General features: G+C 39.4%; 1 protein-coding gene across 2 annotated transcripts in view; it reads right to left on the bottom strand.

Moving 5' to 3' along the window:
- lgr6 (leucine-rich repeat containing G protein-coupled receptor 6) overlaps positions 1-19,203 on the bottom strand; it is a 368,527-nt gene that overhangs the window by 82,640 nt on the left and 266,684 nt on the right. For both annotated transcript variants that reach the window (XM_072277748.1, XM_072277747.1), the window contains exon 5: positions 6,518-6,733. In XM_072277748.1, coding sequence (XP_072133849.1) covers positions 6,518-6,733 — 216 coding nt within the window. The remainder of the gene's footprint in view (positions 1-6,517; positions 6,734-19,203) is intronic.

Genomic DNA, 19,203 nt, shown 5'->3' with positions numbered 1-19,203 from the left:
ACTTCCAAAGGGGATGGTTTAGGGTGGCAATAACTTTGCCAGGGAACCCTATTTCTCAATGCTTAACAAATAAATTGAAATCATGTGAATTTGGCAACTTTTTTGCTAAAATAACTTATCTGGATAATCAAAAGAGCACCATGTAATACCAAATCAATATCTCTGAGAGAACACAAACTGCTCATTATTTTAAACATGGAAAGGTCTGCAAATTCTGGAAATCCAAAGCAACGCCTATAGACTGCTGGAGGGACTCAGCAGGTCGGGCAGCATTTATGGAAAAGAGGAAGCAGTCGACGTTTCAGGCCAAGATCCTTCTGTGGGACCGAGAAGAAAGGAGGAAGATGCAGGAAGGAAATGGTGGGGTTGGGAGGAAGAGGGTAACTAGAAGGTGATAGGTGAAGCCAGGTGGGTGGGAAATGTCAAGAGCCAGAGAAGAAGGAATCTGACAGGACAGGAGAGTGGACAATAGGAGAAAGGGAAGGAGGAGGGGACACCGGGGGAAGTAAAGGGCAGGTGAGAAGAAGTGAAAGGTCAGAGTGGTGAATAGAGGAAGAGGAAGGGTAAATTTGTTCTATGGAAGGAGAAATTGATATTTATACCATCAGAATGGAGGGGACCCAGATGGAATATAAGATGTTGTTCCTCCATCCTGAGGGTGACATCTTGACACAACAGGAGGCCATGGATTGACACACTGGAATGGGAATGGGAATGAAAATGTTTGGTCAGCAGGAGGTCCTGCTTGTGGCAGATGGTGCAGAGTTGCTCGATGAAGCGATCCGCCAATCTACGACTGGTCTCACCAGTGTAGAGGATGCCTGCATTGGGAGCACCTGACACAATAGACAATCACGGCAGTTTCACAGGTGAAGTGTTGCCTCACCTGAGAGGACTGTTTGGGTCCCTGAATGGAGGTGAGAGAGGAGGTGTATGGGCAGGTGTAGCACTTGTGCCACCTGCAGGGATAAGGGCCTGGAGGGAGGGTCAATTGGACAAGGGAATTGTGGAGGGAGTGATCCCTACAGAAGGAGGAGGGGGGAAGAGGGGGGAATTATTTTTCCAGTTGAGAAACTAAATGTAGGAGCTTTACTAATGTTTAACACCAACGTTCAAATCAGGAAGCTGAGAAATCAAATTAACAGACCATATTAAAGTTCAAAAGTTCAAAGTAAATTTATAATCAAAGTACATATATATCACTATATACAACCTCAAGATTTTTTTTCTTGTGGGAATACTTGTGGGGAGCACTAATAGTATCAATGAAAGACCCCTCCCAACAGCGTGGAAAAACAGTGTGCAAAAGACAGCAAACTGTGCAAATGCAAAAGAATAATAAATACATAGCCGAGCAGTAACTATTGAGAACACGAGATAAGGAGTCCTTGAAAGTGAGCCTATACAGTGCCTATAAAAAGTATTCTCCCCCCTCAGAAATTTTCATGTTTTATTGTTTTACAACATTGAATCACAGTGGATTTAATTTGGCTGTTCTGATACTGATCAACAGAAAAGACCTTTCCATGTCAAAGTGAAAACAAATTTCGACAAGTTGGTCTAAATTTATCACTATTATTGAACACAAAATAATTGATTGCATAAGTATTCACCCCTTCAAGGCAGTATTTAGTAGATGCTCCATTGGCAGCAATTGCAGCCTTGAATCTGTGTGGATAGGTCTCTATCAGCTTTGCACATCTGGACACTGCAATTTTTTTCCCCCATTCTTCTTTACAAAACTGATCAAGCTCTGCCAGATTGCATGGGAATTGTGAGTGGACAGCCCTTTTCAAGTCCAGCCACAAATTCTCAATTAGGTTGAGGTCTGGACTCTGACTTAGCCACTCTAGGACATTAGCTTTGTTGTTTTTAAGCCACCTGTGTAGCTTTGGCTTCATGCTTGGGGTCATTGTCTTGCTGGAAAACAAACCTCCCAATCTGTAGTTCCCTTGCAGACTGTATCAGATTTTCCTCCAGAATTTCTCTGTATTTTGCTGCATTCATTTTACCCTCTACCTTCAGAAGCCTTCCAGATCCTGCTGCAGTGAAGCATCCCCACAGCATAGTGTAGCCACCACCATGCTTCACGGTAGGGATGGTATGTTTTTGATGATGTGCACTGTTTGGCTTATGGCTTAAGCCAAATATAGCATTTAGTCTGATGGCCAAAAAGCTCAATTTTGATATCATCAGATCATAGAACCTTCTTCCAGCTGACTTCATAGTCTACCACCTTCATTCTGGCAAAATCTAGTCAAGATTTCATGTGAATTTTTTTTCGACAGTAGCTTTCTCTTTGCAACTCCCCCCATAAAGCTGTGACTAGTGAAGAACCTGGGCAACACAGTTGTATCCGCAGTCTCTCTCATCTCAGCTACTGAAGCTTGTAACTCCTCCAGAATTGTCATAGGTCTCTTGGTGGCCTCCCTCACTAGTCCCTTCCTTGCACCGTGACTCAGATTTTGAGCTCAGGCTGCTCTAGGTAGATTTACAGCTGTGTCATATTCTTTCCATCTGTTGATGGTTGACTTAACTGTACTCCAAGGATTAAGCAGTGACTTAGAAATTTTCATGTATCTATCTCCTGACTTGTGCTTTTCAATAACCTTTCTGCAGAGTTGCTTGGAGTTTTCTTTTGTCTTCATGGTGTAGTTTTTGCCAGGATATTGACTCACCAGCAGTTGCACCTTCCAGATACATGTGTACTTTTACTACAATCATTTGAAACATCTTGACTGCACACTAGTCTCCAGAAACTGATCTTCATTTAACTAATTATGTGACTTCTAAAACCAATTGGCTGCACCAGTGATGATTTTGTGCATGATTTTAAAGGAGATGAATACTTGTGCATCAATTACTTTGTGTTTTATATTTATAATTAATTTAGATCACTTTGTAGAGATCTGTTTTTACCTTGACACAGAAGTCTTTTTCTGTTGATCAGTGTCAAAAAAGCCAAATTAAATCCATTGTGATTCAATGTTGTAAAACAATAAAACATGAAAACTTCCAAGGTGGAGTGAATACTTTTTATAGGCACTGTAGGTTGTGGGAACAGTACAGAGATGGAGCAGGTGAAATTGAGTGAAGTTATCCCCACTGGCTCAGGATCCTGATAGTTGAGGGGTAATAACCGTTCCTGCATCTGGTAGTGTGAGTCCTGTGGCTTTTGTACCTTCTTTCTGTTGGCAGCAGTGAGAAGAAAGCATGGTTTAGGTGGTGGGGATCCCTTATGATGGATGCTGCTTTTCTGCAACAGCACTCTGTGTAGATGCACTTAATGGTGGGCAGGGCTTTATCTGTGATGAACTAGGTCATACTTACTACTTTTTGTAGGATTTTCCATTGGTGTTTCCATACTAAGCTGTGATGCAATCAGTCAACCTCACATCTATAGAAGATTGCGAAAGTATTAGATGCTACCCTGAAGCTTTACAAAAGTCCAGGGAAATAGAGGCACTGCCGTGCTTTCTCCGTAATTGCACTTATGAAGAAATGCTAACACCATGGAATTAAAAGATGCTGACTCTGTCCACCTTTGACTTCCCCCCAATGAGAACAGATTCATGGACCCCTGCTTTCCTCCCTAATAATCAGCCCGCAGGTCTTGCTGACACTGAGTGAGAAGTTGCTGTTGTGGCCCCACTCAGCCAGATTTTCAATCTCCCTCTGATATGCTGATTTATATTGGAGAATACACATATTACTTTCTTCTCTGCAACTTTATCACACAAACTTCCAGTTGAACGTCGGGTTGCATGGGTGAGCTTAGTCAATGAAATCCTGCTGCTTATTTTTGATTACAATCTGGTGCTTTGCCAATACTTTGTTGAATTCCCAATATTATTAACATCAAACTGAAAACCCCTTTTCATGTTAATTCTCTAAAATTAACCCAATTAACAATGAGCTCCCTTTGAATATTAGAAGAAACCAAATTTGAAAGGAATACCAGTGAAATTGTTCACAATTAAGCCTGTTGTTTACATCATCCTATTGTGCTGTGATTAAAAGTAGATGAGCTTTTACATGGAGAGAAAAGAGAATTGACAACTTTCTTAGAGCATTCGCACTTTCTCTTGCTTCAGGACAGAGCATTATCTGTACTTTTGGCAGCTGGATCACGACGGGAACACTCAGTGGATTTTGATGTGTGCTCCTGTACAGTGGTGGTTGAACTAAAAGACCTGGCATTAATTTCCCAGTAATTAAGAAATCTTAAAAAAAAACTACATTCTTCTTGGTGCAATACTTCTGCAACACTTCAGCAAGCAAACACAGTCAAAATGCTTTTTAGGTCCAGTGAATGTTAACCCGGGTTAGAAAATTGGAATTGTGCCTTGCAACTTCTGATAACTTTTCCACATCACACACAGTTTGAACAATTGAGCTGTTAGAAATAACACCTTCGATGGATTTTTTTCCACCTGCATATTGAAGCTTCAAAATGGCATTCATTATTTGAGTAATGTACATTGTTTGGGAAATATGTTACTGCTGCACAGAGGGAACAAGCAGCAGATCAGATCTGATTTTAAAAACCGTGGGCTCAGGCCCCTCTCCAGAGACGAGGGTGTATAATTTACATCGGTACTTCACTGAGGTATTCAGGGAATGCTATACTGCTGGAGGGGCAGTCTTTTGGATGGAACAGTAAATTGAGACTCTGTCTTACCATTTTTGTTGCTTTATAAGATCTTGCGGCACTATTCAAACCTGAGGAAATCACTTGTGAAGTGCCTGGTGTTTAACCCTCAAACCAACATCACCAAAAAGTATAAATCTGTTCTAATTTCTTCTTTCTCAGGAACTTAGGACATTATACCACCTTCAATTTTTCCTTCTTTTTCTAAATGGCAGAGCATAGAAGGAACCCTGCAGATGTCTTGTGGCTGCCCCAGTACCATGGAACGTACCATGTGCGACACAGCAGCATAGCAGTTAGTGTAACGCTTTACAGTGCCAGTAATAAGCAATCAGGGTTCAATTCTCACCACCGCCTGTAAGAAGTCTGTAGTGTACATTATTCCCCATGACAGCATGAGTTTCCTCAGGGTGCATGAATTTCCTCCCATATCCCAAAGACCAATCTTTAAGATAAAGCTAATTTTGAAATCAGGCCACTACTGAGGAAATTGAAGCAGAGCTAAGAATGAAGATCAGTGCCTTTCACACATTTAATACCCTATGCCTAAAATGTAAGCAAGAGGTCATTATTGAATGACAGGGGAGATACTTTCCATATAGACGTCTCTGAGATTTTTTGTCCTCCCAGAATTATGGCTTTCTTTCTATCACTGGATACCATCTAATTCTTCACAGAGCAAGAACAGAGACCCGCAGATTCTCACATACTGCATCAGCTTCTGCATTCAATGAATCATCCTTAACAATTTTGCCAGCTTCATGGAATTTTTACCACTAGGCATTTTCTCTTCCCCACCTATGACTCAGCTTTTTCATGGAATCCCTCTGTCTTCCATCTCCACCAACCATTTTATTCTTTTTATATCACTTTTCCAAGCAACTGGAGGAGATGTCATACTTAAACTACTCATCATTCAGGAACCCAAACAATCCTTCTGGGTGAAGCAGTGACTCTTGCACTCCTTACAAGCTAGTGCATTGTATTGTGGTTACTTCTACATTTGGGTAGCCAAGCTCAGCTGGTTTGTGGTGGATCTGTGTCCATTCTGCAGTGGTGAATCAAAGCTTCCTGTTCTGGACACTGTAATATTCCATCTCTCTCTTTCATATCTGTTGTGGTCTCCTGCACTCTTAGAATGAGGTCCAATATGGGCCCGAGGAACACTGCTTCATCTTCTATCTGGACATTCAGCAGCCTTCTGAACTTAATATCTCATGCTGTAACTTCAGGTAATCCACTTTCTCTGTTTCTACCAGAAATGGCTATCCCTGCTGTAGGTCATCTATATGTAGTTCTTTGTCCATCTGGCTTGTTGGACATGTCCTTCAGTGCCGCATTTTGCACATTTTCAGTTTCTTTGTCTGTGTTCTTGCTCTCCTATTCCCCTCATTTAATAAATTTTATTCACTTTATCTCATTCTAATTGCTCACATTAACTGATTAACGAGAGTAGTTCTAAAACACATCCCCATGGCAACACTGACCTCAGCCCATTGAAGATATCGCCCTTCCCCATCCTCTCTGCAACTTAAAAACAACCTGCTCTGTGTTTCCCCTAGTTCTGATGAAGGCCTTCAACAAAAATATTAACTCTGATTCTCTCTCTGCAGATGCTATCAGACTCACTGGGTGTTTTCACCATTTTCTGTTTTTATCTTGGCTTGAGCAGGCTTGTACGCTGCTCTTCTCAAAGTGAAAACTGGAAAAACCATACGGACAATGACACTCTTTTTGGTGAGCGGAATTTAATTATACATCTTCTGTTCCTTTACACTGTGCTCTTCCTAAATACCTCCCACATATCTCTTATTCACCTTTGATGCTGGGGAGGATGGTGTCAAAAAGAAATAATTCAGTACTTACAGTACAACTAGGCTTGACAAGTTGACAAATGCTAAATCAGGGATGTATGCTATTTTGTTGAGAGCGAGTGTCATGGCCTGAAGTGATGGCAGGTTGTTGAGCGCTTGAACAGGAATCTGAGTCAGGGCATTATCATCGAGCCAGAGGTGCCGAAGGGACTGCAAGCCTTCAAAGCTGTTCTGAGGTATGTCTGAAATCAGGTTTGCATCCAGGCGTCTGCAAGAACAATGAAATTCCAATTACTTTCCTTCTTTGATGATTTGCAAAAAATTTGGTGGTAAAATAACTTTTTTCAAGCACGTATTAATAATGTAAATTTACAGAACTTAGAGCAAGTGTGTTCAAATACTTTATCAACACGTATGATGTGGCGTAAATCTGTAATGCCGTCCAAAAACTTGTTCATTGAAAAATGGATTGTCAGGACTTTATCAGGAGAGGTTGTAAAGAATTACTAAACTGAACTAGATAGCTAGAGTTGAGACCAGTAAAAATTTAACTCAATGGAAGGTGAAGCTGAAGTACTTGAATGGCAAACTTTGTTCCCATGTTATTAGGACATGTTGTCAAGATGCTGGTTTCAGTGTCAAAGGTAGCAATGAATTTCTGTTAATTAATGAGTTGCCTTCCTGACCTGCTGCAGTTATGTGGTAAAGGGACACACCGACGTCGCGTAAGGAGTTCCTGCACTTAGGTGCAGTGACAGAAGGCAATACATCGAAGCAAGGCAATCAATTTCCAGTGAAACATAAACACAATATTGGAGGAATGCAGCAAGTCAGGCAGCATCTATGGAGGGAATAAACAGTTGCTATTTCAGGCCAAGAGCCTTTATAAGGAAGCCAGAATAGGAAGAGGGGCTTGGGGAAGGAGTACAAGTCAGCAGGTGATAAGTGAAACCAGGTGAGGTGGAAGGTGGGTAGGTGGGGGAGGGTTAAGAAAGAAGTGTGAAGCTGGGAGGCAATAGGTGGAACAGGTAGAGGGCTGAAGAGGAAGGAATCTGATAGGAGAGGACAGTAGGCCATGAGAGAAAGGGAAGGAAGAAGGTCACCAGAGGGAAGTGTTTGGCAGGAAAGATTGACTGCTTATTCTTCCCCATTGATATTGCCTGACCTGCTCAGTTCCTCCAGCATTCTGTGTGTGTTGCCCTGGATTTCCAGCATCTGCAGAATGCCCAAATCAGAATGGTGTGCAACTTGAGCTTGGCGGCTTGAGGTGATGCCTTTTCCTCACACTTTCTGCTCGTGCCCTGGCAGGTCAGGAGTTGGGGAAATGTAGCAGCCCATTTTGTAAAGTGGTCTTAACATCCTGTTGATATTGGGAGTGAATACTCAGCAAAGTGGGTGAAATAACGTAAGTGATATCTGACAAATAACCAAAGCTGATATGAAATTGAATTGTTTTTCTCCAATGCAGTATTATCCTGAGTACACACAAGCCAAAGGCCTGAACAGTCCCATAACCCATGAACACAATTTCACTATTCTTCTTTTGCAATATTTATTTACTTTATTCTTATTATGACTGATTGTGATCTTTTTATCTGTTGCACTGTACCGCTGAAACAAAAGATCACAATGTATGTCAGAAATAAACGTGAAGATCCTTCTTCAGGCAGACGCTAACTTCCATTATAATACGATCACCTAAAGTGAATATTTACCGTGCAACCTTGATCAGGAAAGGAACAAAACCTTTAAATCTGGAACATCTCAATGTTAACATGATACCTGGTCACTTAAACCTTGCATGTAACTTTACATATGTGGCAAAGAGAGGACTTAAAACTAATTACTAAAACTGATTTTAAAATCATTTTATTCATTTCATGTACACATTTGAAAATGGCTACACCTCTTAAACAAACAAATTGATCTATTATTGTTGCATACCTATGTAGTTACACTATTGCTGTGTATGTGAGTTCTGTTTCCAATCTTCCAATGACATTTCCCACAAAAAGCACCTCTTAACCAATCCCAGCTTCAGACGTTAAGAAGTTTTGGTGTATTTTTGTTAATTCCTCTGATCTGAGTTCTAGGATGATAGGAAATCTACACAACCAATTCATAAACATTTATTATTTTATCAATTTAGAAAACTAAGAGCAATGCAGGTTTAAGGTAAAGGAAATATAAAACAATATTTGAACCTGCCATGGATCACAATTGCTTAAATACATTGGTATGCCACTTAGCTCTCCTTTGAAACATGTTGGCTAACGCGTTACTTGCATCAATGCATCTAAGTGTGTTGTTTTTATTAGTACATTATTGCTTTAAAATAATGTTCTAATAAAAACTATGCACTTAGATGCATTGATGAAAGTAACACATTAACCAATATATTTTTAAGGAAAACTAAGTGGGATACCAATGTATTAAAGCAATCGTGATCCATGCCAGGTTCAAATATTGTTTTCTATTTCCTTTACCTTAAATCTGCAGTAATGTGATAAAATATGACTTAATAACGTAAGAAATAGGTGCAGCGGTTGACCATCTGGCCTTTTGGGCCTGCTCTGCCATTCGATACGAGCATGGCTGAACTGGTCATAAACTCAGCTTCACCTACCTGTTTTTTTTCCAGAATCCACAATTCCCCCACCCTAAAATGCAAAAATCTATCTAACTCTGTCTTAAATATATTTAACAAGGTATCCTCCATTACTTTCCTGAGCTTTAATGACTGTTTTAATTAAATATATTCTCATGTACAAAAAGTTTGTATCAATTGCGAAGGGCATGGATCACGTAAAAGGTATATTCTACATATATAGATTTGCTGTTAAATTATAAAATGTACAGAAATTACCTCAGAAATATTATTTATATAAAAGAGCAATTCTGTAGTTAGAGTCCAAAAATGAGCAAGTAACATTCAATTTGATGTGCAACAATAATTGCTATAAGGTGCCTCTGAGATTATTCAGTAACTGCATAAATTCAACCTTTGTCAAAAGTGCTTGTATCTAACACAAGACAATACAAGGAAACATAAAAAAATAGGACCAGGAGTTGGCCACTTGGCTGATCAAGCTTGCTCAATCATTGAATATGATCACTGGTGATCCCCTCCTTTCTTGTCCCTGTTCAACATACTGCAGCTCTAATTTCCTAATGTTTCAAAACGAATTTGCTTCCTCTTTGATTACCCCAGACAACAAAGCTCGACAGACAGTCAGTCCTCATGGGTACAGAATTTCACTGATTCACCATATATGAAGTACTTATGAACCTATGTTTCACATGCCTGCCCATTATTTCGTAAATATATCTCCTCCCTTCGAACTCTACCACAAATGGAAACACCTTCATCTTAAATTATTATTCTGCCATGTCTCCTTAGGATCTTACTTGTTTTGATGAGATCACACCTCAGTCTCCTAAATTCCAAAGAGTATAGGTCTAATTCTTTTAGCCATTTGTGATGGAACAACCTTTCATTTCTGGAAATAGCCTTGCAAATCTCTGCTGAACTACCTCCAATGGTAGTATATCCTTTTATAAGGCATAACCCCACCAGCATCTGTACAATTCTAACAATATTTCACTATTTTTACACTCTAAGCCTCCAGCAATAAAGTTAATATCCCTTCACCTGCATACTAATATTTTGTGTTTTATGCACAAGAATACTTAGATCCATCTTTACTGCATTCTCTCCCTATTTAAATCATAGTCTGTCTTTTGATTCATTTTACCAACCTGTTTGATAACATGTTTATCTGTATTAAACTTGCCAAGTTTTCGCTCATTCACTCAACTGATTTACAGGTATATTGAGTCCAGATATCCTCATTTCAGCATGCCCTTCCACCTATCTTCATGCAACATTTAAAGTTAAATGGGATAGCTATATGGAAAGGAAAGGAATGGAGGGTTATGGGCTGAGAGCAGGTCAGTGGGACTAGGTGAGAGTAAGAGTTCGGCATGGACTAGAAGGGCCGAGATGGCCTGTTTCCATGCTGTAGTTGTTATATGGTTACAGTATATGGTTAACAACAAACTTGGATATTGCACACTTTGCACACTTCGAGTAGCTGATAGAGATAAAAGGTAATTGTGGTCCATTCATAATACTTTGGGCACCTTACTAGCAATAACCTTTCAAATGAAAAAGACCGACTTATTTTGACTCTCCACTAATGTGCCCTTTGGCCTACCACATCGATGCTGATCATTGTTCTATCTGTTCTGGCCCCATTTAACGGCAGTTGGCCTAAAGTTGACTATCCCTCAATGACTCATGTGCTCATCCAAATGCTTTTTAAACATCATGAGAGTACTTGCTTTCACAGTCTCTTCGGGCAATGTATTCCAGATAATGCCATACTCTGAGTTAAAGTTGCTCTTAAGATTACTTTTAGATCTCTCCTAAATCACTTTAAACCTAGGGACTCTGCTGACATGGAGAAAACTTCCTTACTCACTACAGTAAGTATATCTATCCTTTTTTAATATTGTATACATTTATCAGAGATCACCCACCCCAATGCCACAGCCTCCTCTGCTGCAAGGAAAAACAACCAATGCCATCTCTCTTCATAACTGATACAAACCCCAGGCAAAATTCAATGGAATTATGTTCTTCCTACAGTGTACTATGTGCTTACAGAAATGCATTTAATGAAATACAACTGTAAATATAGTCTAATAATGTTTTTATTTCTGTATTTCACTTCAGTAAATCTTTATTTGACATAAATGCAGCAATAGAACTCACATTATACAGATGTGGTGGAAGAACAGAGCTATGCCCCTGTTCCTTCTGAAAATAAAAGTGTTGTACCAAACATTAAATATATCAAACTGTAAGATGTCAGTTGCGATGTTGTGAATTGGTTCAGAGGAAAAGTAACCAAATTAAAATTTGTCCCTGCCTCCACCTCTCACAAAATTTTCCAGTAGGCTGTGACTCTGGCTTGGTTTAAACTTTCATCATTAATGAAGCCGCAATTGACACAAAATTATTTTTTGCCCAATTAAAACTGCATTAATCCTGACTTTACAGTTGCAATATTTCAGTAGATACTGTACTTCTGTGCCAGATAATTGGTTGCTTTTAATTTGTAAATTGGAGCTTCAGGACTGTTTGCCTGTTTGGGTTGTGTCCATAACATATTTACCCCTTAGTCTCAGATAAGTAATCTGCAGAAAGTACCGAGAAATCTAAAAGTGCAGCTGATGTAATAGTGTTTGTTTTACAGATGACACACTTGTGGATAACAATATGTATATCTATCTATGTAAATATATGCTCACGTACGCCATTCAGTGATATTGCAAATATTTGCTTCTTCTGTGCATAATTTACAATCACAATTCTTCCAAGTCTGATGTGTAAAAGGTTATTTAGCCTCATCAGACAGCCCTGGGACATCTACTTCATGGTCTAATCTTGGCATCCTGATGAGGTAGATGTTTCAAATTTCACCTGCTAATTTGTATTTGATACTAGAACCTGGCTAGCAATGGATGGATCACGGGGACCTCAGAACAGATGCCACTATGTTGAGCAACAAAGGATGTCCATGTAAACGGGTTAACCATCAAATTGATCCCATGCTTTAGAACAGTACACACATAAATACACTTCCACCAATTTCTCAATGTAGGTTAATTGTTTTAATTACTAAATACTGGTTCTTCTACAATTAAGATAAATTTGTTTCTAGGAATCTTTCACAACTATCTTTGTCAATATGATATCTTGATTAATGTTCTGAAAGTTTTCCTTAGTAAAAAATTAAAACTAATGTTCATTACGTATCACGACAAGACTAGGAGGCTTAGGAGACGTAGTGAATGCTTACATGTACAGTTTTCTCCATGATACTAAAACTCATTTCCCGATGAGCATCACAACTTACACTTATGTAACATACATAGCAAAGTCTGCTTAAAAAAATACTCCAAAAGTGATGATACAGTTGGCACAAATTTTGCTATAATTATAATTATAGGAAAAATTTCCATTAATTTACAAAATAAAAATTATTTTTCAAAATCTATTTCTCTATTGCAAACTTCAAAGAAAGATTAGTATAGGCTTGCTGGAAATAGAAGCTAAGTACCATTACAAAACCTATATTTTACTAGTAATTATGGTAGCTTTTTCTATTATCATAAAAAAGAATGTTGAAAAAAACATCTCACTTCTTCGAGAGTTCCAAATTTCAGATATAATTGATGTTTCGCTCACTTAATCTTGGTATTATATTACAGGACTTTATTTCTGAATCTTGTGCCAAGCATTAACTCATCTAGAAATGTAAAAATAACATTCAATTAGGATTGCAGAGTTTAAGGTGAAATAAACCCTTTAATATTGTTTCCATGGTCCATTAAATCAAAGTTACATCAAAGATAAGTTGTTCCTAATGGTTTGATCAACAAAATGAATGACGTTGGAAAGATGCCAGATTTATTCTAATCAGCAGAAAAGTTCTTGTGGCAATATTTCACTGATATCTTCAATAGCTACAGATTTTTAAACACTCTTGTCCTCACATCCCCTCTCTTTCCTGCACTTGCTCTGTAAAATAAAAATAAATTTTTCCTGAGGCTTCAAATATTTGGGTTTCTTGGCAAAAAAAATTAAATGGCATAAAGCACGTGTTCCAAGCCGTAAGCAATTAAATGGCACCATTACGCCAACTGCAAAGCATGACTGCTATTTCGTAGCACACCGACATAAAAACATGTTCAGTGTTGTGGTTTCTCCACACCCAAAACATGTAGAATGTTGCTAAGTTTATACAAAGAAATATTAATGTCAACCCTGAGAAACTGTTTCATACATAATGCAAGTTCCATACAGTGTAGATACCACGTCTGAACAGCAAGGATAAAACTGTGCTATTTAAAGGATGCATCTTTACAAGCAGGTTCGTTGATCAGGAAGTTAGAGCAGAACTGCAGGAGTTGGACACTGAACTTTAGAGCTGCAATGCCTCTGGGAGACTCAAGTTTATTTGTCATATGTATGATGAACTATGTAGAGAAATGTGTTGTTTGCAATAACAACCAACATACCAGAGGGTATACTGTGGGTAGCTCACAAATGTCATCACAGATCCAGGTGCCAGCATAGCATATCGCACAATGCTAGGCAAAATAACACAGAACACAATAACTACTAAAGTAACAACAGCAAAACAAACCTCATTCCTCCCTCCCACTCACGCACATACACAGTCCATTAACCCTAGTACAGGCCTCCAATGGACTCACTCTTGGGCTGTAGACACTGAGCTTCAACCTCACTAGCGGACATGCAGATATTTGCAAACTTGGCTTTGGTTAATGGGCTTCAACTTCCAGACTTCCAATGCAACCCTTGGTCCTAGATCCTCAGCATCATCCCAATCACCGAACACTAAGCCTCAAAGTCCAGTCTCGCTGACTCATGAACCCTGGAGGTCATTGGAACTCATTCCTCCTGCCCGCGTGAAACTCCAACTCTGGAACCGTCTGTTAACTTGATGACCTGAGGGAGAATCTTCGTCCACTCTCTGGCAGTATGACATCTGATCACTGATGTCCCATGATGCTGGTCTTTTAACATGGAGTGGAGGCTTCAACTCTGGCTTGACCTCAAATTCCATCACGTCCTTTTCCCTAAACCTTAAAATGGCCCCCAACTCCCTTCTCTGTCCCCAAATCTGTCCTTACAAACCTAATGATTAACTTAAAAATAACTAAGTCTGAGCTGCAACTCAGTAGAAGTTGTAGTTGGTGCTACCTTAGATTCATAGTCATGAAAGATTAGTGGATGCTTCCATCAATCTAATTCATCGTACAACACAATCAGGACTAGGGGGAGAGAGGAAGAAGACAATGGAATATTTATTTGGAGGGTGAAGAAGGAATGAGGAGAACTGTTCCGGACAGCCTATTTCTCAATGGTCGAACAGGAGCCACTTTCCTGCATCAACGTGAGGGAAACGTCACTGAGCACACATGTCAACAAGGACATTGCTGGAAGAGGCTACCATCTTCTGAGGTGGACAGAGCTACAGCCACAGATTTGTGTCCAAGCACTTCCCCTTAGATATGAAAATCACTTGTGTTTTCCTGGATTATTCCAAGCGGCAAATGTAGAATTATGTAGCAACTTGTAGCTCTTCAATTGAAATGTCCTGAGTACTCTACTCAAAGCAGCTATATTCATCTGATATTAAGTTCTCGGGACATCGCTTCTCAGTGATTCAGCCATTAGTGGATTCCTGGTTCCCCGCTCATGTCCACCTCTTTCCCAGGATGGTGAAATTCATTCCTGTGAAGTGGAGAACCCATTGCTATATCTGTGTTATCATCATTGCTCCCTAATTTGAACAGTGGCATTCAGCACTGTTTAGATAAGTGATCTAACTACGTTTTTTTTAGAAATGTATATATAAAGTGAATTAGCACAGGTTGTTTTCAGAACTCCTGAAATGGCTCATATCTAATGGGCAACAATGGGAAACATATTGTGATTGGCACCACGAAAATGCTGGAATCCCTGCATCAGAACCTGTTTTATTATTGATTCAAATGTATTTGCTCAGTTTATTGTGAATGCCTGCAAAAAAACAGATCTCAGGGCAGTGTATGATGATATACGCATTCATTCATATGACATGGGCGATCATGGTCTTTTCATGACCATGATTGTACTTGGCAAAATTTTCTAGAGAATTAGTTTTCCATCGCCTTCTTCTGGGCAGTGTCTTTACAAGATGGGTGACACCAGTAATTATCAATACTCTTCAGAGATTGTCCACCCGGCATCAGTGGTCACATAACCAAGACTTGTGATATGTACCCGCTGCTCATATGACCATCCACCACCTCCTACCATGGCTTCACCTGACCCTGATCGAGGGAGCTAAACAGGTGCTACACCTTGCCCAAGGGTGACTGCAGATTTTGGCGCACCATTTAATTTCTGGACATTTTTGTAATTCAGCTTCTCTTTCTTATAATATAGGTTACTACATATACATATAGAAATTGACTCTTTTCAGAACTTCTTCATTTATCACAGTTCTCGAGTACATACTTGTTATTCCATATCAGCATTATATAGATCCTTCATTAATGTTACCAGCTGAAGAAAAATCAACTTTGAAGATATTTTGTGATGCTCCAATTTAAATTGAATTGTTGAATCTGTCTTCATAAATGCAGAAATAAAACAAGAAATGCAGCAGATGGTTCCACTGTGAGATTCTGCATTTTTTTTGCCTGATGCCCATATTTATTAATTCCAAAAAGATTACCAACCTCAGTATTGATGACACTCAACAAGTGATGATCCACATCTTTAAATGGTCTAGAATTCTAAACTTTTACAAATTTTTGAACAAAGGAATTTCTCATTAATTCATTCTTAAATGACAATTTCCTATATTTACCTTATATGGTGTCTCAAAACAGAGGCCATCAAACAGTAGGATTATCACATTTTGCTGCTCTTAATGTATCTAGTGCTCACTAAATATTCAAAGTTCAAAGTAAAATTTATTGTCGAAGTATGTATATGTCACCATATACTACCCTGAGATTCATTCTGTTGCAGGGATTCACAGTAGATATAAAGAAACACAACAGAATCAGTTAAAAACTACACACAAAGACTAACAAACAACCAACGTGCATTAGAAGACAAATTGTGTAAATACAATGAATTAATAAATAATATTGGGAACACGAGCTATAGAGTTTTTGAAAGTGTTTGCAGAATCAGTTCAATATTGAGGTGAGTGAAGATATTTTGAAGCTCTTTGCTCATATTACAATCCTGTGCCCAGAAATTGGCTTTCTACCTTTTTAGCATGCTGACTGTGTGTTTTTTCATATTAATTTGAATCAGATTGTTCAGAAAAAGTAGTAAAATTGTTCAAACGTATATTAAAATACTTATGGTAACCCCCAGAATCAAATGTTGAGAAATGGAGCTTTGTCGCTCTAAATGTAAAATTAGAGAATGTTTAAAATTCAGAAACTATTGAAGGTGCCCAGCATTTTGCAGCTTTATGATGTTCATTTACTGTCAAGCACACTGCCATTCCTTTTCCAGAAAAGTCTACTGGAAAGAAGCTCTGCTTCTCTGCAGTTTGTTTTTGATTTTCATTTCCTGACTGAACCAACTTCAATTGAATGCAGCTTATGACAATGTGCTGCAGACCTATGTAAGAGATGAATCGGCTACTAACTGTGCCCCAGTTGGTAAACATACAGCAATAAACTACACTATGGTTGTAATGGGGAAGACAGAGGCTGCAGGGGAAAGGGAAAGAGTTGCTTGATTTACTGAAAGAGACCTGGCCCTCTGTCATTGAGGCAAATATCAGAAGGGAGGTCTTCTATACTGAGGGACGTAGGAGACCTGTAACAGCAACCAGAGTAAGAGTCAGATTACAAGTCAACACAGGAGTATCCTCCAGGTAAAAGAACACTATTCATTCAAGTAAAGTATAAATCTCATTCCTACAAAGTGTGTCAGTTAAACCACCCACTTCCAAAACAATTTATATTGAACCACTTTAATAAATAGATCAACAATTAATTCATTAATGAGTTACGATCTGTATAGGTGATCCTGCCAAAAAGGATGTGAAGCATAGTCATGTTTTATTCTGGGCATTTTTGCCTGATAATTGGTGGATAATGGTGATGTTAAAAGTTGGAGGATGTAGAAAGCCAGTGCTTTTCTGAGAAGAGTCTTAAAGTTGTAGAGCACTCTACAGCACAGAAATAGGCGCTTTGGCCCATCCAGTTTTTCTGCCTAGTTCCATATACGGTACCTGCACCACAGTCCTCTATACCCCCCTCAACTATGTACTTATCTGAATCAGAAACAGAATTGGAATCAGAATCAGGTTCAAAATCACTGGCATCTGTATTGAAATACATTCTGTTGTGGCAGCAATACATTGTAATACACAATAAAAATCACTATAAATTACAATAAGAAATATAAATAAATAAATATACAAAGAAATAGTGCAAAACAATAGCAGAAAAAAGAAAAAAACAGTGTAGTAGTGTACATGGGTTCATTTTCCACTCAGAAATCCGATGATGATTGGGAAGAAGCTGTTTGTAAAACATCGAGTGTGTGTCTTCAGGCTGCTGTATTTCCTCCTTGATGGTAGCAATGAGAAGAAAGCATGTCCTAGGTGATGGGGTTCTTAATGACAGATGACACCTTTTTGAGGCATCATCTTTTGAAGATGTCCTCAATGCTGGGTAGGCTAGTGCCCATGAATAGACCCAGCATCAATCCCTGTGGTACACCACTAAACACAGTCCTCCAGTCAGAGAGGTAACCATCTACAACCACTCTCTGGCTTCTTCCACGAAGCCAATACCTAATCCAATTTAATCCCTCATCTTCAGTTCCAAGCGACTGAACCTTCTTGACCAATCTACCATACTGAACCTTGATAAAGGCCTTGCTAAAATCCATGTAGACAACACCCACCGCCTTGCCTTCATCAATGTCCTTGGTAACACACTCAAAAAATGCTATAAGGGCAGAGTTAACATGGCATCAAATGGCTGCCTCTTTGAGCTCATCTGTGGAAAATGCTTAAATTCCTCTCTTTAATGTCTCTTTTTTTTTCCTTTTCAAGGTGGCTGGGGTTCTATCGAGGTCCTTTATCTGCAATGGCACTCACTACTGTAGTTTCTCGCGGTGCATAGGTTCCTACCACTGGAGCTCAATGACTGGCTGTTTACTGACGTTTGCCAGGTGTTTCTGGGGTGTGGCCCTGTGGACAACCAATTCCAGGCCAGTGTTACCAACTGAGGCATCGCGGGAGATGGAACATCAGAATTTTGCTGCGGTGGGTGTGTGGACAGAGGTCTCTGTAGTCGAGCGATTGCACTGTCTTGAAGTAAAAATGACACGGCAGACTGTTACATCATAACAGCAACTGTTAGTCTCTTCTTTCACTATGAAGTGGGTGACACCTCTCTGTCCATTGTTAGTGAGAGAGAGAGAGCCTGTGGCATGTCGAACTGTCAGATAAAAAATAGTTCTTGTTGACTGCAGATCATGGTCTCTGATAGGGTGCTTTGCTATCGCTTCGTGGGTGGTGGACGCTGGCGCTTTTTGATGAAGTTAAGAGGGGAGGTTGATACTTTGCTGCAGCTTGCATAAGGGAGTGAGCAGAGGGGCTTTGAGATTCTGATTTTTTTTCTGTCATTCATTCTTTTGGGGTTCCTCTGTTTTTTGTGGATTTCAGGTTGTATACATTCTCTGATAATAAATGGAACTATTTGAACCATTTGAAGATTGGTTAGATATGACTTGCCATGTACAAAGCCACGTTGACTAACCCAAATCAGTTTCTGTCTATCCAAATCTGGTCCCTTAGAATACCTTCCAATAATTTTCCTACTACTGATGTCAGGCTTACTGCCCTATAATTTCCTGGCTTATTCTTAGAGTCTTTCTTAAACAATAGAATGACATTGGCTATCCTCCAATCCCCTGGTACCTCACCTGTCGCTATGGATGATCTAAATATCTCTGCCATGGCTCCTGCAATTTCTGCACTTGCCTCCCACAGGTTCCAAGGGAACATCCTGTCAAGCTATGGGGATTTATCCACACTAATTTGCCTGCAGACGAACTAACACCTCCTTCTCTGTAGTCTGCATAGGGTCCATAACCTCATTGCTGCATTA

This window comes from Mobula birostris, chromosome 14, assembly GCF_030028105.1.
Source record: "Mobula birostris isolate sMobBir1 chromosome 14, sMobBir1.hap1, whole genome shotgun sequence".
Taxonomy (NCBI): domain Eukaryota; kingdom Metazoa; phylum Chordata; class Chondrichthyes; order Myliobatiformes; family Myliobatidae; genus Mobula; species Mobula birostris.
The sequence above is the reverse complement of the archived record's forward strand: the minus strand, read 5'-3'. Positions and strand labels throughout refer to the sequence as shown.